General features: G+C 39.1%; 1 protein-coding gene across 2 annotated transcripts in view; it reads right to left on the minus strand.

The window, feature by feature from the left end:
- The window catches only part of SLC24A2 (solute carrier family 24 member 2), a 172,934-nt gene that overhangs the window by 26,678 nt on the left and 128,917 nt on the right, over window positions 1–17,339 (minus strand). For both annotated transcript variants that reach the window (XM_077816450.1, XM_077816449.1), the window contains 3 exons: window positions 14,072–14,170; window positions 10,754–10,860; window positions 9,257–9,272 (listed from right to left, as the gene is read on the minus strand). In XM_077816450.1, coding sequence (XP_077672576.1) covers window positions 9,257–9,272; window positions 10,754–10,860; window positions 14,072–14,170 — 222 coding nt within the window. The remainder of the gene's footprint in view (window positions 1–9,256; window positions 9,273–10,753; window positions 10,861–14,071; window positions 14,171–17,339) is intronic.

The following is a 17,339-nucleotide window of genomic DNA, read 5'->3' on the forward strand; positions in this document are numbered from 1 at the left end:
CGGGGAGAGAGTGCTGGCCAGCCCCACTCTGCCCCCAGCTCTGCTCCGGCCCCACCCCCAGCTTGGGCCCCTGACCACAGGCCCCAGCTTGCGATGGCAGCTCTGGCCCCACTCCCAGCTGTGGCTCCTGATCACAGTTTTCTGGTGTGTGGGGGGGCATACAGCTTCCATTATGGGTTAGGAGGGGGTGCGACGGAAAAAGTTGGGGGACCACTGCTATAAGTGCTACCGCATTACATATAAATAAATAAATAAATAAAATGTAATAAGAACTACATTAGACAGATATCCCCTTTACATGTTACATTGTGGGTCAGTAGGGTATTTTTGCAACAAAAAATTCAAGTTTTTATTTTACAAAAATGAAGGTTGAGAAAAGAATTTTGGAATGTGTCTCGTATTTTAATTTCCACAACAAATTTACTGTCCATACTGTCTTTTGAGATACTCTCTATAAAGGCTGAGTCTGGTTTTTTATACTTCAGCTCTTGCATGTATCACATTACAATAAATGAAAATGACACTCTCCTCTAACTTCAGTAGTTTTATCTTCCCTGTAACTTCTTAGACACCATCTCCTATTAGTTTACTCATAATCAGGCCATTTCTGAGAAAACTATACAGTAATAAGTAATGACTGTGTGACTCAGAGCATTTCAACAATGCCAACAGATGGTGACATTTCATCAGTAACTCTTTTGTTTATAACCAACAGATTATACCGATTCCCATCTGCCAAAATCATTGTGTATTCACTGCTTCTAGCAAACAGCAGAGAAGACTTGTCTGTTTAGAGGTTTATGCTCAAAATATATTACTCAGGAAAAACAGTTGTTCATCGAGGACTGCGTCTGAAACTGCATTTTATTTTGGATGTAAAAAAGTCTGAAAAACAAATAAAATAACCCACCTCAAAATTTATCAGTGTTCCCAAGTGTGAAAATACTTATTAACTGCTTACAATAAATTGAGTACATCTTATAACAGGTATCTCATATGAGTTAAAAATACTAAGTTTTGAGGCTCATTATATTGCCCCAAATTAGACAAGGACTATATATTTTTCTTTTTGTGCTTTTCTCCTGTATACGGATTCCTGACACAGATAATCAGCACAGAATTAGGATCAGGTTTCCAGTGAAAATGGTAAAGAGGCAGACAGGGACCATTTATGATTCCCTTTGATCATGCTGAAGGACAGATATCATAGCATGTGTAAGAGTGTTCCTATCCATTTTCTGCTTCTTAGTGTTGCAAAAGACTGTCATGGCTATTTGTTTCTAGACAGTGGACACCAGCCATCAACATGACCTTTCTTTATGAGGGAACTAAGATAAAAATAGAATGACATCTCAAAATGTTGCCTGCCTCAAATTGATATCTTATTGTTCAATGTTAAGATCTACTTTTGTTCTTCAAAAAAGCAAATCTCAGGCTATTTTATGTCCTCACCGAGACAGAGAGGGAAGACAGTTAAGTGGGTTAGAGTGCTCGTCTGGGTCTCAACCATAGACTTTCTGGATGACCTTGGGCAGGTTACTTAGCCTCTGTCTCCCAATTCCTCATCTGTAAAATGGGAGGATAATAATACTTCCCCCTACTTAACAGAGGTGTAGTAAGGCTAAATAAATTAAAGTTTGTGAGGTGCTGAGTTCCTACAGTAACTGTGGCCATATAAATACCTAAGACAGAAAGAAGAGCAACCTTTCTTTGTGGAATCATGTGGCAAAAATTCAAGTTATGCTACCCTGCACCTATTTCTTCTTAGGATACATTCCATTTACGTAGGTAATTCACATAAATGGCAAGGGTGTATGTAAATCCTCCATGTACTGTGAAACCACCAAGAGGAGGCTAGATTTCTGTGGTTGGATTTTATGCTGATAAGGAATATGTGGATGATTTTTAACCCATATGCCATTACTGCAATCTGTACAACTTCCGGGTCTACTGCTGGAATCCTGGGAAACTAGAAAATCCTGAATTTGTACCCATTTATTTCCCTCAAAGTTAAACTGCAGCATTCACTGGTGGGTATAGAAAGAGACACATAGAGTGCTGTATTACAAACTATGCTCAGCAGGCCTGCAAATGGAAATAACAGTCATAGTGATCTGGAGATGCAACTGATGACTAAGCCCGTCTTGTAGCCTCTTTCCCACTGTCCTATTTTTCAAAAAAAGGGAAAAAGGTGTACAGCAGAAAAAATGTAGAACAGATCAGTAAATAGGCTTGGGAATACAATGGTCAATCCCATTTTATGGCAGTGCAACGATCTCTAAGTTACATAAAAGTTAAAGTGACAAGAGAGATCTGTGCAATTATTTCAGGCTCAATGAAAAGGCAAAGAAGATTTTCAGGCAGCAGAAAATATATGCTTACTGATCAAAAGAATATCAGGCACTTTGGGATATATTATTACCTTTCAACAAAGGCTTTTGTCATCTCTTCCCCTTTCTTTCCCAAACTGAAGCATTTAAAATATTTTGGGAAACACATCTAGTGACTGAGAACACGCCTATACTTAGATTCAAATCACATTAATTTGATGAAAAGGATCACATGTTCCTTGGAAGGGAATAAATGCCGCAGACAAAAGCTTTGTCCTGAAATGCACTAACCATGTGCTGCTCTTTGGTGAAGAAAGCTAAATCCACTTTACCACAGTTGCTCAAGTAAGCTGTTTAGTAATCACACTGAAAACACTGGAGGCTTAGTGATGTGTTCTCATTGCATCCAAGGTGCCTTTTCTTTTCATGAAAAGTTATCTTTGAGATGGTTGGCATATATAAGTTTTCCAATTAGGTTTCCATGGAAACTGGTGAAAGGGTGTGTGTGTGTGTGGGAGGCGGGAGGAGAAGGTGTTAACTTGAAATTGGATGTTATTTTTAGGAAAGCCACAGGTTAGAATGATTACAGCTCAAGCAGCTTAATCAAATACTTGTTAAGGGGGGAGGGGAGGGAGAACTTTCAGAAAGATCATTTCTCTGTATGGTAACCTATAAATTATTTAATGAGATACCATCACTGTCCTTCTACTCCTCTTTGCATTTTGTCAGACATGCTCAGTACTAAGCTAGAAATATACCGTTTTATATAAAAGAACTTTCTCCTTCATGGAAACCTGTTAAAGGTCAAAACGAAATATACAATAACTAGGACTAAATCCAAAGTAAGATGGAATACATTGCAAGAGGGAAGAAAGCACAGGTTGGCCAGGACAAAAAAAGGCACATTTACAGATTGGATTAGAAAAAAAATTATCCCAGTGTATTTTTTTCCCTCTCAAGAGGCCTGAACCAACACTCACTGAAGTCAATAGGAGTCATTCCTTTTGACCTCAGTGGGACTTGGATTGGACCCAACATTAATATAACTGGCTTGGATTGATGGACAGGGCTGCAAGGGAAGGTCTCTCAAGACTCCTGCAAGCAGCGGCAGAATAAGCAGAGATCCGGGCTTATTCCATGGATTGGAGCCCTGGTCTGGTAAGAGGTCCAGCAGAAGTTAGATCCTCTGCTGGAGAAAACTGGTGTCAGGAGGTGAGAATTTGAACATGGGCCTGGGAAGAAAGGAAGGAGCAAGAGACTGAGGATGGGGAAGAGAGAAAGATGAATGAGGAAGACAAGAGAGAGAAAGACGGTCTGAAGTAGGGTGAAATTCATCTAGCCTTCTACAAGTGGTTCATAGGCCTTGTGCTTGCACTCTTCATAGGAGTGAATTTCAGCCAGAGTGTACAACACTAAAAAAAAAAAAAAAACAAGAGAGGGAAGGGAAGAGAAATTAGACTCAGGAAAAAATGTACTCAAACAAAAGAAAACAAAAAGAAAAGAAAAGGGGGAAAAAAACTAGGGAGAAGGAAAAAGGAAAGGGAAAGAAGGAAGAAAAAACAGAGGGGAGTCAGACAGAGTTACCTTTTTAAAATAAAGTGTAATTTCAAAATGTTTTAAAATAAATTAAAAAAAATTTCTCTGCTCCTCCAGCTTTAGTCTCTGATCACCCTAAGAAGCCCCTCTTCTCTTCTTTGCTGGGAGACCTATGCTTATTGTTTTAATTTTAAAAAAAGTATTTGTAAACAAGAAGAAAGAGCTTATCTATAGACACTTCTGGGGCTGGTATATGGAAAATGATAATTCCAGTATTTAGATTGTGGATGCATTTCACTTCAGATAAATGTCCATCAAATACAGAACTTCACAATATTATGTTTCTGATCTAGAGATTTAGATTGAGCTATCACAGTTTGGACTAATGAAGGCTAAAATTTCCAGAAATGGGACCCTGTGTATTCTTGACATGGGAACTGAATAACAGAAATATGATATGGTAGGCACAACACAGAAGACAATTAGTTTCCCTTGCAGATCTTGCCAGTTCAGAATGCAAACAGGCTATGATAATGTTCCATAATCCAGTTTCTGGCAGTAAAATTATATCCTGAGCACACTTGTTCCCCAGCCATCAGTTTTCAGGACAGCGGCTTTCCCCTGAAGGCAAATGTGGGGCTTGATCCTTCAAGGTGGAGAATGCCTCTGACACCCTCAGTTGCTGTACCAGATGACTGGCAGATAGCTAATGTAACACTCATTTTTTAAAATGGCGCCAGAGGCAGTCTTGGTAATTACAGGCTGGTAAGCATAAAGTACCAGGCAAATTGGTTGAAACTATAGTAAAGAAAAGACTTATCAGACACACAGATTAACACGATTTGTTGGGGAAGAGTCAACACGGCTTGTGTAAAGAGAAATCATGCCTCACCAATCTATTAGAATTCTTTGACAGGGTCAGCAAACATGTGGAAAAGGGTGATCCACTGGATATAGTGTACTAGGACTTTGAAAAGGTACCTCACCAATGGCTCTTAAGCAAAATAAGCTGTCATGGGATAAGAACGCAGGTCGTCTCATGGATCAGTAACTGGTTAAATGACAGGAAACAAAGGGTAGGAATAAATGGTCAGTTTTCAGAATGGAGAGAGGTAAATAGTGGTGTCCGCAAGGGATCTGTACTGGGACCAGTGCTGTTCAGCATATTCATAAATGACCTGGAAAAAGGGGTAAACAGTGAGATGTCAAAGTTTGCAGATGATACAAAATTGCCCAAGATAGTTAAGTCCAAATCAGACTGCAAACTGTTATGAAGGGATGTCACAAAACTGGGTGTTTGGGCAACAAAATAACAGCTGAAATTCAATGTCAATAAATGCATACTGGAAAACATAATCCGAACTACACATGCAAAATGATGGGGTTTATATGAGCTGTTACCACTCAAGAAAGAGATCTTGGAGTCGTTGTGGATAGTTCTCTGAAAGTATCTCCGCTCAGTATGCAGCAGCAGTCAAAAAAGCTAACAATGTAAGGAACCATTAGGAAAGGGATAGATAATAAGACAAAAAAATCATAATGCCATTATAATAATCCATGGAATGCTTACACCTGGAATACTGCATACAGTTCCGGTCACCGAATTGGAAAAGGGCACAGAGAAGAGCAACAAAAATGATTAGATGGATGGAAAAGCTTCCATATGAGGAGAGATTAAAAAGACTGGGACTGTTCATCTTAAAAAGGAGACGACTAAAGGGGGGATATGATGGAGGTCTATAAAACCACAAATGGTGTGGATAATGTGAATAAGTAAGTGATATTTACCCTTTCACATAGCACAAGAACCAGGGGTCACCCAATGAAATTAATAGGCAGCAGGTTTAAAACAAACATAAGGAAATACTTCACAGAAAGCACAGTCAACTTGTGGAACTCATTGCCATAGGCCAGAGTTGTATTGTGAAGGCCAGAATTATAACTGGATTTAAAAAGGAATTTGATAAATTCCTGAAAGCTAGGTCCATCAATGGCTATTAGCCAATGGGTCAGAGATACAAATGAACGCTCTTGTCCTTAAACCTCTGACTGCCAGATGCTGGGTCTAGATGATAGGGGATGGATCATTCCATAATTGCTCTGTTCTGTTCATTCCCTCTAAAGCACCTGCACACTGTTGGAAGACAGAATACTGGCCTAGATGTACCATTGGTTTGACCCAGTATGGCCATTTTTACATTCTTATCAAGATTCTTTGTGAGGGGCAATTGCCCCTTTTACATAAAATTGCACCTTAATTTTCACCCTGCCCCCACTCTTTTTACTTCCCATATCCTTTTTTCTGCCTCTCCTCTTCATCATCTCCTACTCTTCACTGAGTTTTCCTTCCACTCTACTCAATGCCTGTCTTCCCCGCTTCTGTATGGTCTATGCTACTTTCCCAGGATTGACTGGGCACTTCAGGAAGGCCTGTTCCTTCTTCCTGCTCCTTAGCTTTAGGGTAGTACTGCAGTCAGCCAGCTAGGACAAATATTCCAACAGTGTTTGAGCCAAAGACAAGCAGGGGTACCTCTGACAAAGGTCAATGTGCAAAAAAAGAATGAGTGTTTATCCGATTCTTACAGAAGCATTTTCATGTTATGACAATCACAGAAAAACAGAACAATTTTTTAAAATTCCAGTTTATATGGAATTTATATTTATACAAATATATTTTTATGGATAATTAAGCAGTGACTGTTTCAAGTGGCAATCACTAGAAAAGAAGAAAAGTAGAGAGACTGTGGAAATGGTGCCAGGAAAGACTGCCTCAAAATGTAACTGGTAGTATTTATAGATTCATAAATTTCAAGGCCAGAAGGGACCATTGTAATCATTTGGTCTAACCTTGTAGCATATATCTTTTAGAAAAACATCTGATCTTGATTTAAAAATGGTCAGTGATAGAGAATTCACCACAATTCTTGGTAAATTGTTCCAATAGTTAATTACTCTTACTGATAAAATTTTACACCTTATTTCCATTCTGAATTCGTGTATCTAGCTTCATCTTCCAGCTGTAGTCCAGCTGAGTGGTGACAAAGGCATGAATAACTGAGGCCAGGTCACCGTCGAGTTGCTCTCTGTGCAAGTGAACCCCTAAAATCTTTCTTCAAGACTGATGGAGCTGAAGGTGCAGAATTACTCATGAATTCTTTAGGTTGTAAGATTCTCTACTCTTGACTGGGATAAATAATGCATCCCACCTCTACTGCAGTACAGTACATTTTGAGTATACATTAATGCTTATTAGATCTGACATGAAAATTTCAAACATTGCCTTACTGAAAGTTTTAAGTGTTTAACAAAACAAAACAAAAACAAACCAAGCTTTGCTCAGTATTGTAACCTTGCAATATCTGCTTGTCCTGCAGTTATCTGCTTGTCCTGCAGTTATTTGAAATTAAACCATCAAATTTTTCTGTCTTGGGTGATGAGGTTGCTTGACCCATTTTTGAACAGGCTTAGAATCCATTTAATTATAATGCAAAATGACAACATCTGAACCTTTCTATGAGATACAATTGTTCTTCCGTTATTGTTTTTTCTGAATAGTTTCTCAGGAGTTAGCTATAGGCAGGATAGATTCCCTTACTAAATTATGGTAAAGTGGATCCTTTAGAATATTCACGTGTGCCACAAAATTATTATTCATCCACACCACAATATTCAGTGCTATTGTAGGATAATAAAACCTAACAATGCACCAATGACTATATTAGTCTACTGGAATGGAATTATTAATATCACTCACTGGATTTTTTTTTCTTTTATTATACACATTTTTGCTTAATGTTAAAACCAGCCTCAACATTTATTTTGGTTCAGCAATGAACTCAGACTCTCAGATGAATGGGGCAGTTCACACCTTTCAGAGTTATTGTTCCAGGCTCTCTCCTCATCTCTGCAACTCAGTTACACTTAATTCACATATTTCAGGTTTTCTTCATCACCACAAGAGACTGCTTTAGTTTTAAAATAAAAGCAGAGATTCTGGGGAACATGACAATATCTTCAGAGAGGTGCTGGAATAGTATATAGCCCTCAGATAAACCTTTAGGAAGGATGCCATTCTCTGCCATAAGAGGTCCTGTAAACTTTTATCCACATACTTAATTTTCCACGACTTTAATGGAACTACAAAAATGCGTGAAGTTAAACATTTGCAAGACTGAGGCCATGTAGGTATATTTCTCAAAAATAAACTCTTGAGCTGTGCTAAAATGGTTAAAACATTTATTAAGGATATTTTGTACCCTGACATTTTGCTTTTCATCAAAATCACTGTTTTCATACTGCAATTGTGAACTGTATCGTATCTCTTATCACTGCAGAGATAATTTTTGCTTGAAAATAGGCCACTCTCTCTCAAAATGGTTCACGTTCAAAATTTAATTAATATTTCTTGTAAAAATAAGACTTTTCCTATTTGTAAGGGAATGGAAAATGCTTTCAAATTTCAAGGAATTTAAGTTTCAGTGTGACTACTTTATAGAAATGTGCAAAACAGCTGCCAGAATGAGGCTGAAGTGGCTAGGGTGGGAAGCACTAGCAGAGTAGTGTTGAAGAGTAGAGATCTAATGGATAATTTATAACAAAAAGCAAAACAAGGTAACAACAGGGATAGCATTTTCCTGCAGTTTGCCAATGTTGAACAACTTTTGCTAGAACTTACCTAAGGAAAATGCTAAGAATTTGTCTGTATAGTTTAAACTTAAAGGTTTCAGAGAAGCAGCCGTGTTAGTCTGTATCCGCAAAAAGAACAGAAGTACTTGTGGCACCTTAGAGACGAACAAATTTATTAGAGCATAAGCTTTCGTGAACTACAGCTCACTTCATCAGATGCATAGAATGGAACATATACTAAGAGATATATATATACTGTGACAAAGCTCTGTCCTTGCCTCCGTGGGTCCTGCGTTTCCTGGTGGATTTCACTAGCCTCAGAGGCTCACTGTGACCCTCCACGTAATCCTTCTCTCTCTAGAGACAAGGGTCACAGTCTACTGAGCCATTTTCATCATAAGCCAACGAGGGAGGTGAGGAGAAGCGATCCTTCCTTGCACAGTCTCTGTTGTCTCCCAGTCTCAGTGATTAATCAGGGGGCAAAGGGGAGGGAGCCCGGGCCCACCCTCTACTCCGGGCTCCAGCCCAGGGACCCTAATAGTATCAGCTATGGTAGCTGACCTTTTAGAAACATGACATGTACAATTCCCTGGGCTACTTCCCCCACAGCAGCCCTCACTTCCTCAAGCTCCACTTCACCCTTACCTCAGGGCCTCCTTCCTTGTGCCTGATATGGTATGTACTACTCAGTCTCTCCAACAGCACAACTTCCTCCCACAGCTCCTGACATGCGCGCCCACCTGACTAACTGGGAGGCTTTTAACTAGTTTCAGCCAGCCCCTGATTGGCTTCAGGTGTCCCAATCAACCTAGCATTCTCCCTGCCTTCTGGAAAGTTCTTAATTGGCCCCTGGTGTCTTAATTGACCTGGAGCAACTGTCATTTCACTTATCCTGGTACCAGGGATTTGTTTAGCCTGGAGCTAATATATCTATCTCCCACTACTTTTCTATAGCCATCTGGCTTTGCCCCGTCAGAATACATACAGATAAGCTGGAAGTTACTATACAAACTGTCAGGTTTCAGAGTAGCAGCCGTGGTAGTCTATGTTCAAAAAGAAAAGGAGTACTTGTGGCACCTTAGAGACTAACAAATTTATTTGAGCATAAGCTTTCGTGAGCATCCGACGAAGTGAGCTGTAGCTCATGAAAGCTTATGCTCAAATAAATTTGTTAGTTTCTAAGGTGCCACAGGTACTCCTTTTCTTCATACAAACTGTGAGAGGCTAATTAGTTAAGATGAGCTATTATCAGCAGGAGAAAAAAAACTTTTGTAGTGATAATCAAGATGGCCCATTTAGACAGTTGACAAGAAGGTGTGAGGATACTTAACATGGGGAAATAGATTCAATATGTGTAATGACCCAGCCACTCCCAGTCTCTAGTCAAACCCAAGTTAATGGTATCTAGTTTGCATATTAATTCAAGTTCAGCAGTTTCTCTTTGGAGTCTGTTTTTGAAGCTTTTCTGTTGCAAAATTGCCACCCTTAAATCTTTTACTGAGTGGCCACAGAGGTTGAAATGTTCTCCTACTGGTTTTTGAATGTTATGATTCCTGATGTCAGATTTGTGTCCATTTATTCTTTTGCGTAGAGACTGTCCGGTTTGGCCAATGTACATGGCAGAGGGGCATTGCTGGCATATGATGGCGTATATCACATTGGTAGATGTGCAGGTGAACGAGCCCCTGATTGCGTGATTTCCACCATGATTTCAACAATTTCCATCCCACCATCAACCTCAGCCTAGACCAATCCACAGAAGCAGTCCATTTCCTGGACACTACTGTGCTAATAAGCGATGGTCACATAAACACCACCCTATACCGGAAACCTTCAAAAGTTTTTTTTCTCCTGCTGATAATAGCTCATCTTAACTAATTAGCCTCTCACAGTTTGTATGGTAACTTCCAACTTATCTATCTATCTATATGTTCCATTCTACGCATCTGATGAAGTGAGCTGTAGCTCACGAAAGCTTAAGCTCTAATAAATTTGTTTGTCCTCTAAGGTGCCACAAGTACTCCTGTTCTTTTTAAACTTAAAGTAAACCATGGTATGAACTTCAGTGCCAAGAATTGCTTTTTACGGGGTTTTCTCTCTCCATAGTGCCTTGAGCTGTAGGTTCAGGTCTAAGAGCATGAAAGGGTAAGATCCTATTTGGTAAAAACCAACTCACTAGCTTTCCAAAATAGTAAAAACAGGCAGGAATATGTTTATCAGGGTAAAGAGAAAGAGAAAGAAAGAAAATAAAAGACAGTAACCTCTTCAATTCCATGGACAATATTTCCATTTTGCACTGGTCCTGAACCATCATTTGGTGGTGTTACTTCAACTTCCACTTTTGCAGTATTTGGGAGTTCAATTTTTTCTGTAACATCATCCATAAATGGAAAAAAACAGAACAAAGAAACGGATAACAAATCTGTTAGTGACGCTGCACTTATATTTCAGTCTATTTGAATTATCAAGTGTTACTAGTGAACTGTTTACCTTTATATATACACACACACACACACACACACACACACACACACACACACACACACAGTCACATATATAAAAAATAAAGACGAGAGAGAAATTCTGGCCTTGTTACACTGGTGCAAACCCATGGAAGCAGCAGATGTAATTTAGAGACAAATTTTGACCTTTGGGAGCTTTGCCTGAATAAGGATTGCAGGATCTATTAAAAAACAGATTGCGTTTTAGAAATGTTCTTTTTAATGTTTACGTTCTTAATTGCAACTTAAGGACTCCTCTACTCATGCAAAAATCTTACTAAACCCATGGGAAGTCTGACACTTTTGAGTCAAAACTGACACTAAACCATTTTATCAGCAAGTAACAAAATGTAAGATGCTGCACTGGCAGATAGACGGATGGATAAACTCATAAACAGATGCAGAAACTTAACTAATGAACTTTGTCCATCTGTCGTTAAGAAAGCTGGAGTTTTGTCACAGCTATCATGAAAGTCGCAGATTTTGTGACTGTCATGTGGTTTTTGAAATATATTTGTCTTCTGAATAATAGCTAATGATGGATGGTAAAATGTTACTAGACTACCAAGAGCTTCAAAGGTAAACCTTGGGCTGGTCAGCAACTGTGATGACACAAGGGCTAGATCAGTGGGCTTTTGGCAAAACCGTCATCTCCTCAATGGGTCATAATTTGGCTCAGAGGTTAAAATAAGAAATAACTTTTCAAAATATGGAGACCATGGCTCAATTTCTAAATATTGCTTCTGGAGTGGCAATTCCTATCTTAAGAACTGTTTCAGAGTAACAGCCACGTTAGTCTGTATTCGCAAAAAGAAAAGGAGTACTTGTGGCACCTTAGAGACTAACCAATTTATTTAAGCATAAGCTTTTGTGAGCTACAGCTCACTTCATCGGATGCTGTAGCTCAAGAAAGCTCATGCTCAAATAAATTGGTTAGTCTCTAAGGTGCCACAAGTACTACTTTCCTTTTTATCTTAAGAACTATTCACTTTTATCATCGGATATTCATATCCTTTTTATTTGCACTAAAAATGGAAAAAATAAAGATACAAAACAATGCTTTCAATGCTGCTACAAAGTAAAGGCCTGATCCTGCAGTTGTTCATGGTGAGGTAAATGGGAGAGAGTAGGGACTGCAGGATCTGACCCTATTTTTGTGTAATGCAATTCCTTTTCCCATGATCATCCAAGGAATCTTCTAAACAACAGGCATGTCAAAATTTCAGCTGTTATTATTAGATGAAGATGGTAATGGCCAGAAATGCTTGAACAATCAGAAATTATGAGGAAGTGCCTCTAACAACAGCTGACACAGTAAGATGTATTTTATCTGACGTTGCTGTACAAAGAAGTAAATATAGCTGTGTGGCTGCATTACTGCTGCACTCAGATTCTTCCTGAATTAAACTCTGAGATCACAGCAGCAGTGCAGAGTGCAGAATATCTGTGATTATTTAACTGCTTGCGGGGTATTTTCCTCAGCATTATGCTATATTAACAGAGTGTTCCATCCAGTTGCTTGACTCAGTGTCAAAGTGCATCTAGATATAGAGTGAGGTCATGGAAGTGTCAAACTGATTCCATTTTTACCAGATACATTTGATCGTTTTTTGTATTTTTTTCCCACTGCAATGAACATTAAGTGGTAAAGCAGTGGCTAAAAGAAACGAAAAGGTGACTTAAGTTGTTGTTGTTGTTTTAACAACGTACAAGTTTTGAGCTGAATATTCTTTGTGAAAAACAGAGTCAATGGGGTTTGTGTAGTGGGTATACACAGGGCTGGGAAGGATGGATTTTTTCCAATTCATAGTCCGGATATGAAGAAGCTGTGCAGCAACTCTGCGGCTGCCATTGCAGACTGCAGGTAACAGTAGCCCACTATACAGCTAGTCCACAAACCTTTTGGCTAGTGGATCAGCAGTGTGTGCAAACCTACTGACCACAAGCCTGCTCCTCCTGTGGCCGAGCCCCAATACTTTCCCCATAAGAAAGTTACCTTGCAGCAGTTCTCTGCAGCAGGCTACTATGAACCCTCATTGCAATCTCCCCCTTGCACAACAGAACCATTACTATCAAGGTTTGCGTGCCAATGCAAGATAGGCAGGATTTGCCTCTGACGGATCAAATCGCTCTCAGCAACAATCATAATACCTCTCTGAGGGCAACATTTTGCTCTTAGATCCACACGGTAGATCTCAAATCCAATATTCTATTCTCTTCTCCTGGGAAGTGTAGAGCTACATGTCCCACATAAAATGCACATTTATTTCAGGTGTATAAAAAATGTAAGTAAGTGTCTAAACTGCACACCTGGTGGATCTCAGTGAGTATTCTCCACATACAGAGAGAACCCAGTTTCAGACTCAAATGGCCTGGTAATGCTATAAATAAATAAAGCATCATTGTCAAAATTTGGCCCTCACTTACACCTGCCAAACATCAGTGAAGTCAATGGGGTTCCAGGGACATAACTGAGGACTGAATTTGTCTCCATGTTTCTATCAATCTTATTTTAGCACATTTCCAAAATTAGTGCTACATTCTTTCTCCAACCTTGAACAACAGCTCTCTGGATGCTTTATTCTGCTTCCTCCTCATGCACAGAACTCCCATTCATGTCTATGGGGATTTCATGCACAATTCTTTAGGGAGTTAGAATAGAATACACGGATGAGAGAGGAAAATTTAGCCCTGTTTGGCTCAAATGACTGACTCTAATGGCCTATCAGAAATGACTGGGCCAAAAATCCAGAGTAAATCTTGTAATGTCGTTGGAGTTATTCTGCATTTACACTTGAATAGCTTGAATCTGACCCACTGTATGAAATAGTTCATTGGGCAAACTATGAGCCAAATTTTTCACTCAATTATACCAGTCCAACCCATTTGGAATTGCAGGTGCTACGCATCTCTGAAAATCAGGTTCCCATTTGGGAGTCCAGATATGGATTTAGAGGGCTAACTTCAGGCACTCAAGTCTGAAAAAATGTCGGTTTATTTATTTTCTTGGGTAAGTAAAGTAACGCATAGCAAATATATCCCAAACAATAAGAAATAATTCTGTACTCCTATACTTACCAGCATGATTAGCAGCCCCATTCCGTCTTTCACTGTCTTCCACCTGGCACTTCTTTTTGGCAATCTTATGGAGAATTGAGGCCTTCTCTTTGAACTTTCCTAAAAGAAAACATCGTCATTGTTCAAGTGCAGCCATTCTGAGATGCTACATTTCTCTGTAATAGCTTCCAGGTTTTGCTCTATAAATCAAAACCAAGAATTAATTTCTATCTATCCCAAATGGATAGTTAACTCATTGTTAAGAGTTAAGAATTTTAAAAGGTGTTTGTTCATTCCCTAAAACTCAAAGAGAATAAAAAAATATTATTTTTCTGGTGAATGCAGTCAACCAAGTTTGCATAACAAAAGTGCTAGTACAAAAAATTAAAGATGAATAGCAAATAAATTAAAATGCTGAAAATAAAAAACACAATTTCTGGTTTGCTATAGGAACATAGGAATTGCCATAGTAGATGAGATCTCTGGTCCCTCTAGTCCAGTATTTTGTCCCTAGTAGTGACCAATATCAGATACTTCTGAAAAACTCGTAAGAATCCCCATAATGAACAATTTCTAAATAACCACAGGCTAATTTTATTTCCAACCCCTGCCAGTTAGTGCTACATTCTTCTCTCCAATCTATACAGTAGCTCTCTGCATGTCTTGTAATGGTTGGTTTATGCCCTGTGGTATCATAGTTTATGATCCTTGTATGTTTTTATCCTAATATATGTCTTTATGATTTCTCTCTTCACTCCCTTTCCTCCTTCATTGTAAATACTACTTATTAGGTAGAATGCAGGCTTAATTCAAAACAACCATATGGCATGAAAATCCTAGCCTACAATTCTTGCTCTCCCTAAACTCCCACTGAAATCATTTGAAGTTTTGGGGGCGCAAAGACTTGCATGGTTTAGGACAAAAAGGTATTTCATTAAAATCAAGCAATGCGACCCAAAGGACACATTCTGCCGATTAACTACAGAAAGTAAAGAGAAGCCATGCATAAACAGACTTTGATTTACATTACAATGTCACCACTTCCAAATGTAAGTCATAATTATAATAAAATCATATTCTATTGCTGTTTACATAAAATGGACAAATGAAGCAGAGCTCGAAAATAAAATAAATACCGCCTCTGCTTTCCCCGTCCAAAAAAGAAAAAAAGAATTGGGAATGTTTAGAAAGCTGGATACCATAACAGAATAATTAATGTGCCAAGAGGCCAGCGATAATCATTTATGTGGGAATGGAATAAATGGTCAACCACAATCCACCTGGTGGGAAAAAATAATAAAAGAACCTTATAAAAATTCATGCGCTTTGCCCTTTCAGTTGCACGTATTATTCCAGAAACATCGCACTGCAAAGTAACGTGTTCAGCCAGAAGAACAGTAGGGAATATCATAGGCAGTTTCTTTTTCAGTTGCTAAAAAAATGTATATGGGGATTTTGAAATTCTTAGTTATATTGTGCACAAGGTGAAACAGAATCATCTGCAGAACAGAGCAGCAGTGAAAAGTAAGAGGCCAGCTCACCTCTTTATTGTGCAGGGTCAATGCCAGAGAATATCATTCAAAGCGATAGAGGAAGAAGAGACAGAAAGTTGAATAAAGAAAAAAGGACAGAGAAAGGGAAGAGCCTGCAGTGTGAGATGAATTGAAGAGGGAAAGGAAAAGAAAAAAGGAGAGAACAGTCACACCAATTATGTTACAATGTAATGCCGAAAAGGTCAAGTATTTCTATTTATAACACAGGAGTTATCTTAAGTGTGTGTACAATTTTGTGCATGCCTGACTTGAGTGAAAATCATGGTGTGCACAGAAGTTGTGGAGGATTGTGTGCTTGCACTCACACAGACATGGCAGTTTGCACATATGGATTGTGGGTCGCAGTGTCCAAGATGGGTGCATAAGCATTTTTCAAGATCTGGCCCATAATGTCCCAGGTGTATTATTATATTCTTGGGAGCACGGGTAAATGAAAGGAAGAGTCTTTTTAAAAAGTCTCAGCTTGTATTTTGTGTGGAACATTTATTATTCACTGGCATTTTAACTTGTGTTCTAAGACCCAGCATCCCTGCTGATGTTCATGCTATTTTATGATAGTTCCTTCAGCAAGAATCATAGAAATTGGTGATGGAAAAAGCCTATTAGACTATCATCTAGTCCAGTGGTATCCAGTGGAAATTCGATGCTAGCCACACTGCTAGCCACACTTGTGGTTTTGAATTTTTCTTATTAGCCACATTATAAAAAAGCCACATGCATTAGCCACAAATCAATAGCCTATTAGCCTCATGTGGCTAGTGGCAAACGTATTGGACACTGCTGATCTAGTCCATAGGCTTAGCTATGTGAGAAGGCTGAATTGGTTTAATTTAAAGTGTGATTTTAAACCAGTTTAGTTAAACCAGGGCAAACATCTGCATAGAGGCTCTTATTTCAGTGCAAGAATGGCCTTGTGTGGTTTAGTTTCTGTCAGTTAGGAATAGATTTAAACCAAACCGAACTAAGCCACTCTTAAACTGAACTAAAGCTGTCCACACTTTTTGAACTCGTTTGATATCAGTTTAAACAACAATTTAAATTAAACCAGTGCAACTTTCTGCTGTAGACCAGGCCAATCTTTCTCCCAATGCTGGGTTTTTCTCTCCAATACATTTTGTAACCTATTTTTAAATGCCCAAAGAGATGAAGTATCCGTCACTTCCTTTGCAAAATTATTCTACACCCAGAGATCACTTCAAGGAAGTGCTTCTTAACATTAAGAGAAAATGTTATCTTTCTTACTTTTTGCCCAGAAATCCTAGTTATGACCATTATATCACTCTACCTCCTCCTTCTCCACCCTTGGGGCCACAATGTGACTGGCCTCGCATTGGTGCCCAAGGGGTGGGGAAGAGTTAGGCCTTTGTGGAGGGGCCAGCCAGCAAATACATAGCAGAGACACTATCCCAGATGAACACCTGTGCACTGAGGACGGGTGGGAGGAAGATGGGGCAATGCCTCCCTCAACACCAGTCTGGGAAGTTTGCTGGGCACAGGAGGAGTGCATGATGCACCCTTTCACAGGGAGACAGAGCCCCAACAAGGAATCCTGACTGAGCCAGAGTGTTTCTAATCATTTGCCCTTGGCAAAATGCTTAAAACTTAAAACTTTTCATTTCACATCTGGATTTTGTCACAGTTAACCATGCCTTTGTCACTTTAAGTCTGGATTAGTGCAGTACACTCTAAATGGGGCTTGTATTACATCTATGCTCCATAATTTGCATTGACCACCA

The sequence above is a fragment of the Eretmochelys imbricata genome, chromosome 5, assembly GCF_965152235.1.
Source record: "Eretmochelys imbricata isolate rEreImb1 chromosome 5, rEreImb1.hap1, whole genome shotgun sequence".
In the NCBI taxonomy this organism is placed as follows: Eukaryota; Metazoa; Chordata; order Testudines; family Cheloniidae; genus Eretmochelys; species Eretmochelys imbricata.